General features: G+C 41.2%; 1 protein-coding gene across 1 annotated transcript in view; it reads left to right on the top strand.

The window, feature by feature from the left end:
- The window catches only part of LOC124134230 (bifunctional peptidase and arginyl-hydroxylase JMJD5-like), an 18,479-nt gene extending 3,546 nt beyond the window's left edge, over nucleotides 1-14,933 (top strand). The window contains exons 2-7 of the mRNA XM_048403440.1: nucleotides 2,268-2,419; nucleotides 3,583-3,752; nucleotides 4,887-5,047; nucleotides 12,084-12,248; nucleotides 13,231-13,333; nucleotides 13,808-14,933. Of these exons, the coding sequence (XP_048259397.1) occupies nucleotides 2,268-2,419; nucleotides 3,583-3,752; nucleotides 4,887-5,047; nucleotides 12,084-12,248; nucleotides 13,231-13,333; nucleotides 13,808-14,014 (958 nt within the window). The 3' untranslated portion in view covers nucleotides 14,015-14,933. The remainder of the gene's footprint in view (nucleotides 1-2,267; nucleotides 2,420-3,582; nucleotides 3,753-4,886; nucleotides 5,048-12,083; nucleotides 12,249-13,230; nucleotides 13,334-13,807) is intronic.
- The last annotated feature ends 628 nt before the right edge of the window (nucleotides 14,934-15,561 follow it).

Raw genomic sequence — 15,561 nt, 5'->3', positions numbered from 1 at the left:
GTGGTGTGGTGTGGTGTGGTGTGGTGTGTTGTTTTGGGTGTGGGTGTGTGGGGTGTATTTATTCTGTTTTTAATGTCATTTTCCTGATCTAGTATTCTGTTCCCGATCTAGTATTCTGTTTCCAATGTAGTATTCCGTTGCTGATGTAGTATTCTGTTCCTGATGTAGTATTCTGTTTCTTATATAGTAGTCTGTTCCTGATATAGTATTCTGTTCCCGATCTAGTATTCTGTTTCCAATGTAGTATTCTGTTGCTGAGGTAGTATTCTGTTTCTTATATAGTATTCTGTTCCTTATATATTATTTTGTTCCCGATCTATAATCTGTTCCCGATCTAGTATTCTGTTTCCAATGTAGTATTCTGTTGCTGAGGTAGTATTCTGTTCCCGGTGTAGTATTCTGTTGCTGAGGTAGTATTCTGTTGCTAGTGTAGTATTCTGTTGCTGAGGTAGTATTCTGTTGCTACTGTAGTATTATGTTCCTGATCATGCTGATGTAGTATTCAGATCCCGGTGTAGTATTCTGTTCCTTGTGTAGTATGCTGTTCCTGGTATAGTATTCTGTCCTTGGTATAGTATTCTGTTCTTGGTATATTATTCTGTTCCTGATATAGCATTCTATTGCTGAGGTAGTATTCTGTTGCTAGTGTAGTATTCTGTTCCTGAGGTAGTATTCTGTTGCTAGTGTAGTATTCTGTTGCTGAGGTAGTATTCTGTTGCTAGTGTAGTATTATGTTCCTGATCATGCTGATGTAGTATTCTGTTGCTAGTGTAGTATTCCGTTGCTGATGTAGTATTCTGTTGCTAGTGTAGTATTCTGTTCCTGGTGTAGTATTCTGTTCCTGGTATAGTATTCTGTTTCTGATGTAGTGTTCGGTTCCTGATGCAGTGTTCTGTTCCTGGTGTAGTATTCTGTTCCTGATGTAGTATTCTGTTCCTGAGATAGTATTCTGTTTCCGATCTAGTATTCTGTTCCTTGTGTAGTATTCTGTTCCTGGTATATTATTCTGTTCCTGATGTAGCATTCTGTTCCTGGTGTAGTATTCTGTTCCTGATGTAGTATTCTGTCCTTGGTATATTATTCTGTTCCTGATGTAGTGTTCTGTTCCTGAGGTAGTATTCTGTTCCTGGTGTAGTATTCTGTTCCTGGTGTAGTATTCTGTTCCTGGTGTAGTATTCTGTTCCTGGTGTAGTATTCTGTTCCTGATATAGTGTTCTGTTCCTGATATAGTATTCTGTCCCTGATGTAGTGTTCTGTTCCTGATGTAGTGTTCTGTTCCTGATGTAGTATTCTGTTCCTGATATAGTGTTCTGTTCCTGATATAGTGTTCTGTTCCTGATGTAGTATTCTGTTCCTGATGTAGTGTTCTGTTCCTGATGTAGTATTCTGTTGCTGAGGTAGTATTCTGTTCTTGATGTAGTATTGTAGTATTCTGTTCCTGATGTAGTATTCTGTTCCTGATGTAGTATACTGGTCCTGGTATATTATTCTGTTCCTGATGTAGTATTCTGTTCCTGATGTAGTAGTCTGTTCCTAATGTAGTAGTCTGTTCCTGGTGCAGTATTCTGTTCCTAATGTAGTGTTCTGTTCCTGATTGAGTGTTCTGTTCCTGATGTAGTATTCTGTTCCTGGTGCAGTATTCTGTTCCTAATGTAGTATTCTGTTCTTGATGTAGTATTCTGTTCCTGGTGCAGTATCCTGTTCCTAATATAGTATTCTGTTGCTGATTTAGTATTCTGTTCTTGATGTAGTATTCTGTTCTTGGTGTAGTATTCTGTTGCTGATGTAGCATTCTGTTCCGTATGTAGTATTCTGTCCCTGATGTAGCATTCTGTTGCTGAGGTAGTATTCTGTTCCCGATGCAGTCCTCTGTTCCTGATGTAGTGTTCTGTTCCTAATGTAGTATTCTGTTTGATGTAGTATTCTGTTGCTGATGTAGTATACTGGTCCTGGTGTAGTATTCTGTTCCTGATGTAGTATACTGGTCCTGATATAGTTTTCTGTTCCCGATGTAGTGTTCTCCTCCTAATGTAGTATTCCGTTCACCATGTACTATTATATCTACTTGGAATATTCTGTTCCCCGAGTAGTATTCTGCTCCCCGTCAGGTATTCCGACCCTGCAGTGCCCTTTCCCACGTGTCTGTTGTACGTTATACCCCGTTCCTGTAGTATTCTGCTCCACGTAGTGTGTACTTCTATGTTTCGCTGGATTACTCCGTGCACCTGTGTCCTCAGTATGGTTCTACTGCTTTTGGTTCCGTGCAGGGAGAGGTTCGGGCACTACGAGGTGGACGTGGAGACGGGGAAGAAGGAGGATCGTACCAAGGAGCTGAAGTCCCAGACCCTCCGTCACTTCCTGGACGAGTACCGCCAGGCGGACGTGTACCTGGTGCAGGACCTCACTGCCGCCATGAAAGGTACTGTAGCTCACCTCCCCTTTCTCTCGGTAGCTCCTTCCCCCGTCACGGGATGAGAGAAACGTGATATTTCACGAGACACATGGTATTTCATGTTTATTATATATTTTTGTGTGTAGTCGTACAATCTTAAACAATATAAACAGAAGTAATAAAACTATTTGAGGTCTCTAAAATTCTTTATCATACGAAGCAAAGGAATACACGCTGGTCAAGTAACAAAATGGCGCTTAGCGAGACGAACAGCCTCGATTGACGAATTAAATGAGAGATTTACAGTTTATAACGAAACGTTTTCAAGGAAATAACAAACGGCAAGATATTAACTCCATAAATGACCAGCTGTCATTAAGTTGCCTTGTCAATATGGAGCTAACGTTAAAAGGAAGTCAGGGGGCACGGGCGATTCGCTGTGCAGAGTTGCGTCCCTTGGGCACGCCAGAAACCTATGATTGTGGGTTCGAATCCCGGTTCGCCCCAATTATGTTTCTAGGTTTGTCAGCAACATACCCGTGATCGTGGGTTTCACCGAAGTGGTATACGTCTGAGACCTGCATCACTTCGGGCTTTCCACCCACATTAAGCTGACACTCCGTGATATAACTGGAATAATGTTAAAAGCGGCGTTCAACCCAACTCACTCACTCACTCACTAAAAGGAAGTCAACAGTTTGTGTACGTGCCAGACACTTACTATAAAGGGGGACAATCTGCGGGGAGGTAACTTTTGTATGAAAATAGTTCCGTCAAAGTGTTATGTTCACTGCAGTGAAATATCAAGTGTTATGTTCAATGCAATGAATTAGCAAGCATCACTTTTCTCAGTTCCAAAAAGGTCTTTCACACTGAAGTATATATAATAAATTCTTTTGAGGACGTTTACTCTCTTAGTTCTCAGACCCGTGAAGATCCGGGCTAGAGTATGTGGTCAGCCTCGCCGACTTGGTAGATGCATGTCATCGTATCCCAGTTGCGAAGATCGATGCTCACGATATCGATCACTGGATTGTCTGGTCCAGACTCGATTATTCACAGATAGCTGGAATTACCTAGGTTTCAATAAGCACGAAAAAGGCGCTGCCAGTTTATTCTATACATTATGAGCACTCATACATGGCGATGGTCTGCCCTACTGCCCAGTGTAACCTGCATGTGTGTTACAGAGGACGTGGATGTCCCTTACAGTCTACGCTGTGGAGGTTTCCAGAAGCTGTTCACGAAGACGATAGCGTGGTTCAGCAGCGGCGGCACCAAGTCCGTCCTCCACATGGACGAGTTCGACAACATCAACTGCCTCCTGGACGGCACCAAGGACCTCGTCTTCTACGATAAGGTGAACAATCTCTACCACCTCTGAGTGAGTGAGTGAGTGAGTGAGTGAGTGAGTGAGTTGTGAAGAACACCACTGAAACAGTGTTACATCTACATCACCTCGTGTGAGGTCACGTGGGAGGTAGTCCCAAGTGATGCAGGTCTTAGAGTGGAAGGTCCGGGGTTCGATCCCCGGCCACGTCATACCAAAAAATGTTAAAAGATGGTACTTGTTGTTACGCTGTCTGGCGCTCGGTATTAAGAGGCTCAAACAAGGACTGATCGGCTCGGAGATCGGCATTAGTCCGGGCTGGTACAGGCAGACACACACATATAAGTACAATAATCTTCAATTTCATTAAAATCAGATCTTAGTTCTCGCTTTGCTAAACAAAGATCTGAGAACATCCCATTTAGGGTCACGTCAGAACGACCTTTCATCCAACCAATCAGTGCGTCGCTTACCAGATCATGAAAGTGACAGTCGGAATGTGTTTTCTAATCATGCAACCACAAAATATTTAACACGGGGTATTCCGAACGACAGTTACGGGTTTTATGATTATATCCATACAATCTAGGCCATCTATAAGCCATTCTAGAATGTTCTTCTTAATTGTCAGTTTTAATTTTTTTTAATCGAGAATACGTCAAAATATGTTTCGAAGCGTAGTCGCCAGTTTGAAACTAGTGTCGTAAAGCTCGCAAAAGCTGCCTTCTGATTGGCTAATGTCGATTTCTTGTCAGTCATTTCATTGGTCGGTCAAAATTCGCGAAAGGTCGTTCTGACGTGACCCGTAATTGGATGTCCTCAGATCTTTGTTTAGCGGTAGCGAAAACTAGGATCTGATTTTAATGAGATTGAATAATCTTGGATGCGACGTTAAACCCCATTTCATCTCACCTTAGAGGAGTAATCAGGGCGAGTCTAGGATTCGAAACCACGACCATCAGATCAGACCACGGCATGGACGTTTTAGCCACCTCGGTGCCCACCATCGCCTTTGCGTTGATAATAAGCTCAACGTTTCACTTTCGTATTGTTTAATGTAGACGATATACATAATGGACATTAACTATAGCAATTGTTGAGTTACATTTTTACTTTTTAGAACATTAGCAATCCTGTGTAACAGATCTGTTGTTTTGACACCAGAAATACGGCCCTGATATCGAGGCTGACGGCTATGTGTGGGATGGGTCCTACAGTTCGGTAGACGTGGACCGAGTAGATATGTACAAGTTTCCCCGCTTGAGTGATCTCCCCTGGTTCAAGGCACACATGGAGAAAGGGGACTGTCTCTTTATACCATATAGGTAAGTGTGTCAATACCCCTTTATACCGAACTCACGTTTTCACACTCAGCCGCCATTGCCTGGAACAGTCTACCAGAGCACCCCCATGGCTGTAGTGAACTATCTACTTTCCGGTCTCAACTCAACATCTATCAGTAGTGGAAAATGTATAACTCTGTGAAAACAACAGGGGAATCCCCACAATATGCGGGCCGTGCAATAGTGAGACGACGGGTTACAATGGAGCGGATTCTTGGAGGATTTGGAACAATGGCCCGTGACTGTACATACGCCGTCGGCTACAGATGGCCCGCGTCATGACAGTCGAGTTGGGACAGATAAGAAAGTAAAACTGACTTGTAAAAAAATTCTAGCGTAGTCGATTACATCCTATCCTCTGCAGACTTGTTTCCTTTCTTTAAGGAATTTATCGTTAAAGAGTTCGATCCCATTTTCTCAGACGTCCATTGTCGAATTGAACTTCTTGTAAACATCCAATCAGATATCTCACATCATGCGAATGGTGACAGTACACAATCTAGTAATGAAAAAGCATGCCAAAAACGAAAATGGGATCCTAGCCTAAAAGATATTTTTGTGCTCAATTCGACACCGATTTTGTAAATAACTTACAACTGACAATCTTAAAGATGAAATGAAAAAGATAACACAACACCTATGTGATTAATTTAGCTCCTCAGCAGGAAACACATTTGGCTTTAAAACGAGTAACACGAAAAGAAAATCTGAAGAATCATCTCAGCCTTGGTTCGACGCAAAGTGCTATACAGTTCGCAAAAATTACCACAAATGTAAAAAAAATACTCAACACAATAGACAATGCTTTCAAACAGCTGCTATAACGTACAGTAAAGTGTTAAAACGATCGCGCTATGCATACAAGCAGAAGTGTGCGAACATACAGAGTGACCAAGAACAAGGACCCCAAAACATTTTGGAATATCTTAAAATCATTTCGTGAAAAAGAATATCATGAAAGTATAAGTATTGACACGTTGTATGAATATTTTAAAAGTTTGAATGAACAGTCAATAGGAGCAGTCGATATTGACATTGATGATCTACCAAGCAATGATAATCTTCATATACCCACTACACAAGAAGAGATAAGGTCTGCTTGCAATAGGTGGAAATGTAATAAAAGTTGTGGATTGGATAATATATGCAACGAATATATCAAAGGCACTTGTCACTCTTTGATGCCTGTTTACCTGAAATTATTTAATGTAACATTTTTGCATGGTGTTATCCCAGGTGCCTGGCTTCTCGGTTACATGAAGCCATTCTATAAAAACAAAGGCAATCCCACTGAGCCGGAAGAACAACTGCGGTATCTCACTTGTAAGCTGCCTGGGCAAGCTTTTCGCAGCTATCATAAATAATCGGTTACAAGCTTATTCAGAAATCACGGGTCTAACTGGGGAAAAAGGAAAAGGAAAAACCATTCAACTATTGATCACAAAACGTCCTTAAGTCCCTTATCGATATCTATCAATCATCTGGTAAAAAAAGTTATTTTTTGCTTTCATTGATTCTAGTGAAGCGTTCGACACAGTGTGGAGATCTGGGTAATGGCTTAAAATGATTAAAAGTGATATTAGTGGGAAATGTTTTAGGTTAATTTACAACATGTATCAGAATATTCAGTCGTGTGTTATGTATGATAATGACATAACTTTTTTCACATGCTATGCCGGAGTTCGCCAAGGTGAAAATCTGTCTCCGTTTCTGTTTGCGCTTTATATTAACGATTTGGAATACTTTCTGAAAGAAAATGAGGTGAAGGGATTAGATTTTCTGAATAATTACATCGAGCGTCATCTTGGTGTTCTTATGAAGTTATTCCTGCTTCTTTACGTAGATGACACTGTTGTACAGGCGGAGACTGCTGCAGACTTACAGAAAGCTTTAGATACTTTTGGAAATTATTGTGAAGCATGGAGGCTAAAAGTCAATATTAATAAAACAAAGGTTGTGATATTTTCAAAAGGGTACGTGAGGAAAAACCCCTTAAGGTTACACTGCAAGGTTGTGAGATTGAGATTGTTAAACGGTATCTCTACTTGGGTGTATTATTTTCAGGCAATGGAAGGTTTTGTAGCGCCTTAATTGAAGCAGCGCCCAAACTGCTTTATTGTAAAATGTAAATCTTTCACTTTCATATTGTTTTGGTCAAATACGAAAAAATTTTGAATTGTGTTTATCTGTTGGAAAATAAATACTAATTAAAAAGGAATAAATGGAATACATAAAATTAAAATTTCCTAAAAGGAAATCAGAAGGCTTTATAAATAATTGTTACGATTGAAATGCGAAAACAAACCAAGAAAAACTGTTTATGGCTTTCGGCTCTAAACATCAACTGTTTATTGTTACCAAAATTTAGAGTTGCATTGCTCAACTAGATCATGACTATAGTAATCACAACCGGAAGATGATTTTTACAACTAAAATCACTACACGCTGAGTCACACCACACGCACCTGTCCAGGCGACAATTTCACAGTGGTAGGAATTCGACCGTCTATTAGCCCAAACAGATAGACATGCATATTGTAACGTCATTGCATGAAAAAAACATGGGCATTACCCATAGCTGACACAACAAATAACATATCAAATAAAAGACTTGTGATATATTATTATTTTATTGTGGAGAGTACCATCTCCATCAATAATTTGTTAATTTAATATCAATATCCAATGTAGAATGTTGGGAGTAAGCAGGCTATCTTATTCTGTTAGATATTCTATTTTCCCTGATGCAATCTAAAGTGTTCAGTAGAAAACAGAAACCAACTGTAGTACGACCACTGTACACACATGCATGGTCGTAAGAGGAGACTAACGGGATCGGGTGGTCAGTCTGGCTGAATTGGTTGCTGCATGTCATCGTTTCCCATTTGCGTGGATCGATGCTCATGATGTCAATCACGCCGTCATATAGCTGGAATATTGTGCGGCGTTAACCAACAAACAAACATCACGGCACAGCGTTGATGTTAGCCTCTCTCTCGGTTACTCCGGGCCTGGTCAGACAGTGTTCATGAATCGTTATCTTCCTGCCTCCAGACCTTGTACCACATCAATATGGACGATCATAGCTGTCCTTCCGTGTCTGAGACGGGAATATTTTGAGGAAATGACGTCTTGAAAAGAATGACAATCAGCGCTTTCGTTCGACTCCAGCGCCATCTGTGGACATTCAGTTGATGCAAATATATGTATTACCTGAACAAAAATACCTTTCGTTGGGAAGAGTTTAACAACAATAATCTTGCCCGAATAAATACACAGTGGTGAAAAGCATAGTCGCCTTTTATGGCAAGCATGGCTTGCCGAAGACCTATTCTAACCCTTATCTTCACGGGTCAAGTTTAATTGACAACACATGGAGGATTAGTGTACCAAGACATTCAGGACCAATCCCACCGACTACAGGTAGCATTCCTGACAATATTCAACACCCTCCCACTGTCGTCATTTGGTTGTGACGATTGTGAAATACAACATCAGTGGTTTTCCTCGTGCAATGCGCATGCGGTGTGTAAACCTGAAGTGTCCCAGTGTGTTTAACTCACCTGGTTCCTGTAAGGAGATTGCCGCCCCAACAGTGGCGACCGACGTAGCGGGTTAACGTGGGCTTACACACAGGTTTGGAGGAAACGTACTGCTGTCCCGCTAGCATGGTGTTACTGGTGGTTTAACACCGTGCCACTTCCTGGTTCAATGATATTATGATGCACAGCTAACTACTGATGATGGCGGGGAAGTAGCCAAGGTGTCTCTGTTGTTACTACAATTGACATGGCTATGGTTGGTCTGGTCCGACTAGAATATATACACGTCTTCTCAATGTGACGGTTATAGTCTCGAAAAACTACTACGACTTTTTAATAAACCAATTCCACACAGACCGATACAGACAGACATACAGAGAGACAGACAGAGACACACATGCGGACAGAAAGGTATAGACAGACGGACAGACAGATATAGACAGGTAGACAGACAGATAGAGACAGGCCGGCAGGCAGATAGAGACAGACGGATAGACAGATATAGACGGACAGACATATATAGACAGACGGATAGACAGAGACAGACAGGCAGACAGATAGAGACAGACGGACAGACAGATATAGACAGACGGATAGACAGAGACAGACAGGCAGGCAGACAGATATAGACAGACGGACAGACAGATATAGACAGGGGGATAGACAGATATAGACAGGTAGACAGACAGATAGAGACAGACGGACAGACATATAGACAGACGGATAGACAGACGGATAGACAGAGACAGACAGGCAGGCAGACAGATATAGACAGGCAGACAGACAGATATAGACAGTTAGACAGACAGATAGAGACAGACGGACAGACAGATATAGAAAGACGGATAGACAGAGACAGACAGGCAGGCAGACAGATATAGACAGGCAGGCAGACAGATATAGACAGGCAGACAGACAGATATAGACAGGCAGGCAGACAGATATAGACAGGCAGACAGACAGATATAGACACACATGCGGACCAAAAGATATAGACAGGGGGATAGACAGATATAGACAGGTAGACAGACAGATATAGACAGGCAGACAGACAGACATAGACAGGCAGACAGACCGATATAGACAGACAGACAGACATACACACGGATGTACAGACCAAGTGTCTAGGTTTGTATTGTGCAGGGACGGCAGCGTATTGTAAGTATACATCTAGAACTGTGATGTACACGTGTTTACAAACGTTGGCATGTGTCTAGGATATAAGGGCTGTCATTCACAGAAAATAATATTGTGAAAAATGTTTGAGAATCTTCTGAGAAACCACAAGTCCCAGAAAGGGGAATCGTTAGGAGAATGTGCAGATCATAAATCAGACTTGTTTTTGGCACTGGAATTAGAATCCTCCGTATTAACGTGAGTGAGTTATGATTGAAGTTCACGTCGGCAGTATGTCAGTCACATCGTGACCCATCGCCTGTGAAAGATGAAAGTTGCCTTAAACATCGCCACTCGCACTTGGAGTTGAAGAGGATTTATCAAAGTAAGACGACAGGTAAGATGTGTCGACATATACAAGTATAAGATGTGTCGACATATACAGGTATAAGATGTGTCGACATATACAGTTATAAGATGTGTCGACATATACAGGTATAAGATGTGTCGACATATACAAGTATAAGATGTGTCGACATATACAGGTATAAGATGTGTCGACATATACAGGTATAAGATGTGTCGACATATACAGGTATAAGATGTGTCGACATATACAGGTATAAGATGTGTCGACATATACAGGTATAAGATGTGTCGACATATACAGGTATAAGATGTGTCGACATATACAAGTATAAGATGTGTCGACATATACAGGTATAAGATTTGTCGACATATACAGGTATAAGATTTGTCGACATATACAGGTATAAGATGTGTTGACATATACAGGTATAAGATGTGTCGACATATACAGTTATAAGATGTGTCGACATATACAGGTATAAGATGTGTCGGCATATACAAGTATAAGATGTGTCGACATATACAGGTATAAGATGTGTCGACATATACAGGTATAAGATGTGTCGACATATACAGGTATAAGATGTGTCGACATATACAGGTATACGATGTGTCGACATATACAGGTATAAGATTTGTCGACATATACAGGTATAAGATGTGTCGACATATACAGGTATAAGATGTGTCGACATATACAGGTATAAGATGTGTCGACATATACAGGTATAAGATGTGTCGACATATACAGGTATAAGATGTGTCGACATATACAAGTATAAGATGTGTCGACATATACAGGTATAAGATTTGTCGACATATACAGGTATAAGATGTGTCGACATATACAGGTATAAGATGTGTCGACATATACAACTATAAGATGTGTCGACATATACAGGTATAAGATGTGTCGACATATACAGGTATAAGATGTGTCGACATATACAAGTATAAGATGTGTCGACATATACAGGTATAAGATGTGTCGACATATACAGGTATAAGATGTGTCGACATATACAGGTATAAGATGTGTCGACATATACAGGTGTAAGATGTGTCGACATATACAGGTATAAGATGTGTCGACATATACAGGTATAAGATGTGTCGACATATACAGGTATAAGATGTGTCGACATATACAGGTATTAGATGTGTCGACATATACAGGTATAAGATGTGTCGACATATACAGGTATAAGATGTGTCGACATATACAGTTATAAGATGTGTCGACATATACAAGTATAAGATGTGTCGACATATACAGGTATACGATGTGTCGACATATACAGGTATACGATGTGTCGACATATACAGGTATAAGATGTGTCGACATATACAAGTATAAGATGTGTCGACATATACAGGTATAAGATGTGTCGACATATACAGGTATACGATGTGTCGACATATACAGGTATAAGATGTGTCGACATATACAAGTATAAGATGTGTCGACATATACAGGTATAAGATGTGTCGACATATACAGGTATAAGATGTGTCGGCATATACAAGTATAAGATGTGTCGACATATACAGGTATAAGATGTGTCGACATATACAGGTATAAGATGTGTCGACATATACAGGTATAAGATTTGTCGACATATACAAGTATAAGATGTGTCGACATATACAGGTATAAGATGTGTCGACATATACAGGTATAAGATGTGTCGACATATACAAGTATAAGATGTGTCGACATATACAGGTATAAGATGTGTCGACATATACAGGTATAAGATGTGTCGACATATACAGGTATAAGATGTGTCGACATATACAACTATAAGATGTGTCGACATATACAGGTATAAGATGTGTCGACATATACAAGTATAAGATGTGGATCACAACAGCCAAGGAAACCTGCTGGTATTGGATGTCAGGTATTAGATAATATCTTCAATACAGACAGAGAAACAAACACACTGAAGTTGCTCGCCTGTGTATTTGTAATTCTCATCTTATCTTAGATGGTACCACCAAGTGAACTCATTCGGCAGTCGGAACTTGGCGGTAAACATCTGGCTGCACCATCTATACTGGTTCAACACTACTGACTGCACTGCCGATGAGACGTGGAAGACGCAGGGCTCCCTCACGAAGTACGGCTTCGGACAGCTCCAGGAGTCGCTCAGGTATGGTCGACGACCTCAGGTAAGGTCCACGGTCTCAGGTAGGGTCCACGTTCTTAGGTACGGTCTACGATCTCAGCTACGGTCAACGGTCTCAGGTAAGGTCTACGATCTCAGCTACGGTCCACGGTCTAAGGTAAGATCCACGATCTCGGGTAAGGTCGACGACCTCAGGTAAGGTCCACGGTCTCAGGTAGGGTCCACGTTCTTAGGTACGGTCTACGATCTCAGCTACGGTCCACGGTCTCAGGTTAGGTCCATGGTCTCAGGTAAGGTCTACGATCTCAGCTAAGGTCCACGGTCTCAGGTAAGGTCTACGATCTCAGCTACGGTCCACGGTCTCAGGTAAGATCCACGATCTCGGGTAAGGTCGACGACCTCAGGTTAGGTCAGTGGTCTCAGGTAAGGTCCACAGGCTCAGGTTTTAAATGGAAAAGCCTCCTTCTCCGCTACAGATGGACTGTTCCAAATACTCTCACACGGTGGCTTTCCATGCAAAGGAAAGTAAATTGTCCACCTGAAAACCACACGGGAACATTCGGTACACGTCGAAATATGGAATTGCATCATCCATCAGTTTTGTCTCTGATGCGACAAATTTGAAAACCTGTACTTCACACGCCTACCAGGCAACGTTTTGAAAGCTTTACTGAGCCCTGGGATTTTCTCATAGTGTTAATTAAAAAACCCATCAGGATTTGCAGCCGTATCTGAAAAATATCTAATCTCAATACAAAATCCCAGCCGCCCTGCCCCTCCTCCCACACTCTCCACCCCCGGAATATCAAATGGTCGGTCACTCGCATGTTCACAAGTTTTGCAGGTTTCCTCCAGATTTATTATATAATTTACGGTATAGTCTTAACCTGTTCATATGACGAGAGGTATTTTTCACTTCCTCCACGAATACGTAAATGCCGTACACTAACAAACTCCACATAAGCCCGGTAGACTATAAAACATGTGCGTGTTGTCGATGTTGCAGGGACCTGGTGTTTGAGCCGTTGCACATGGAGGAGAGTCTGACGGAGGAGGAGTTTCTGGAGAGATGGAGGGAGATCTCAACTGACCGGGACGCCAGTTCAAAGGTCATGCCCTTTCTGTATATACCTTGGCCCAGTCGCCTCACGCACGAGAGTTCGTTGTGCAGGGTTGCGACCTTTAGACGCGCCACTAATCTATAATCACGGGATCGAATCCAAGCTTCAGCCTCATTATTTGTTTTGGTTTGTTAGAACCGTGCATGTGGGTTTCACAAAAGTTGTAAATGTCTAAGACCTGTAACATTTCGTCCCACGTCAATTTGGCACGAATTGGTATTACTACTACCACCACTACTACTACTACTACTACTACTACTACTACTACTACTACTACTACTGATGATGATGATAATGGGATAAATCCAAATGTGTTAATTACGAACCAGTCACAAAGTACTTTTAGCCATACGACTGTTGTAAGCCTATTTTAAACAAAGAGAGTTACGACGCTCGTAGAGTTCCGCTCGTTTTTTTAATCGGTTCCCTGCAAGCAGACTTACCTTGACGTCGTGGTTTCAGATATTCCACCATATTGACGTCAACGGGGACGGCGTGTGGACGTGGGACGAGCTGTACACGTTCAACGTGGAGCAGGTGTTCACGATGTACCCCAAAGGTTTCGGCAACGACTTCCGGGAAGAATACCGGAGCAAGAAAGACATGATGGAAACGTTTCTCACATCGAACGACCAACAGGAGAACGCCATGACAAGAGACGAACTTTAGAAGATATCGCTAACAGTTTGTAATACCATCTACACGTCAGTCATTGGAAGATCCGTTCAAGCATTTATAGTGGTTTGCTGTATTTATCTGTGTCTGCATGGCGCAGAAATAACACTCAGTATCTATACACACACATATGCAGAAACACACATAATCGCACACACTATCACATGCGCGCAACGCACAAACGCACCTATGTTTCACTACAGTGGCAAACGGGTTCCAGTGTATATATTTCACATGAAGCTTACTGGCCGTGTTATACCTGATATAATGTTTAAAACAACGTTACAAAACTCAAGTCACAGATTCATAACATTCTTTAAAGATTGTATAACGTCATATATTACACAACCGACCGGAATCAATAAACTGTACTTCCACCGACAAGGAAGTCAATTATATCAGGAAGTCGTGTTGAGGCATAAAAAGCACAAAACTTCAGTTTAAATGAATTTTGCAACGTCTAGATCTGTATATCTGTATATGCATACAGAGTGGTGAAGTGTGTTTTGCTATTTAGAATTGTATCATATAAATGTAATTAAGTTTGACATTCAATCAGCTCATTGCTGGGTTCGCTTCTGGGGAATAAAGAACATCAGCATTACGACGAACCATTGTTCTTGAGGTTGATTCTGAGCTAGGAATTCACTGGCCATTCTGAACGGACATTTTAAACAGTAAAACCGATGCAACTATTGGTCATTATGCAAATTTACAGAGTAAATTAAACATCAACATAACATGGGGCTCTTTAATTCTACTTCCGGGTTACATTGATGCTCACGATTGCTCCACCAGGGAACACACACGCTGATGCACGGGGTATTTCATTACTCAAGCTAAAACATCTCTTCTTACAGATCTACACCTGTTTTGTATGATCATGTATCTGAAAATAAAACATTCACTAAAAGACGAATTATGTTGTTTTTATTAACCTTACAGTAGAAATACGTTCAATAACTTCGTGAAACTTAAGGCAACACATTCGCCCATATGTCATGTATGTCTGATCTTCATGAACGTGCCAACACCAACAGCTATTTACACTGGAAACTAATGGCGTACCGTTTGGTGTGGTGTTTAAACAGGTAGATATATTTTCTTTGAGAATATATTAGGGCTTGCATGTCAGTACATATAAAACGGGGTTAGAATAGGTCTTCAGCAACCCATGCTTGCCGTAAAAGACAACTCTGCTTGTAGTAAGTAGGCGACTAACGGGATAGGGTGGTCGGGCTCGCTGACTTGGTTGATGCATGTCATCGTGTCCCAACTGCGTGGATCGATGCTCATGATGTCAATCACTGGATTATCTGGTCCAGACCGCCGTCATATAACTGGAATATTGCTGAGTGTGGCGTGAAACAACAAACAAACATAACTATGGAGGCTTCGGTTAGAGAAAAACATGAAGGTGTTATTATTGGTTCAAACACTTACAGACTGCATTTACAGTCTATATTCTGAAACATTGTGTGTACAAATAAAGATGTTTTGAATTCTGTGTGCAGTAAAATACGTCATATATCGACTTGCCA

Source organism: Haliotis rufescens, unplaced genomic scaffold, assembly GCF_023055435.1.
Source record: "Haliotis rufescens isolate VD_foot unplaced genomic scaffold, xgHalRufe1.0.p SCAF_1, whole genome shotgun sequence".
Taxonomy (NCBI): domain Eukaryota; kingdom Metazoa; phylum Mollusca; class Gastropoda; order Lepetellida; family Haliotidae; genus Haliotis; species Haliotis rufescens.
This window is presented reverse-complemented; position numbering and strand designations above follow the sequence as displayed.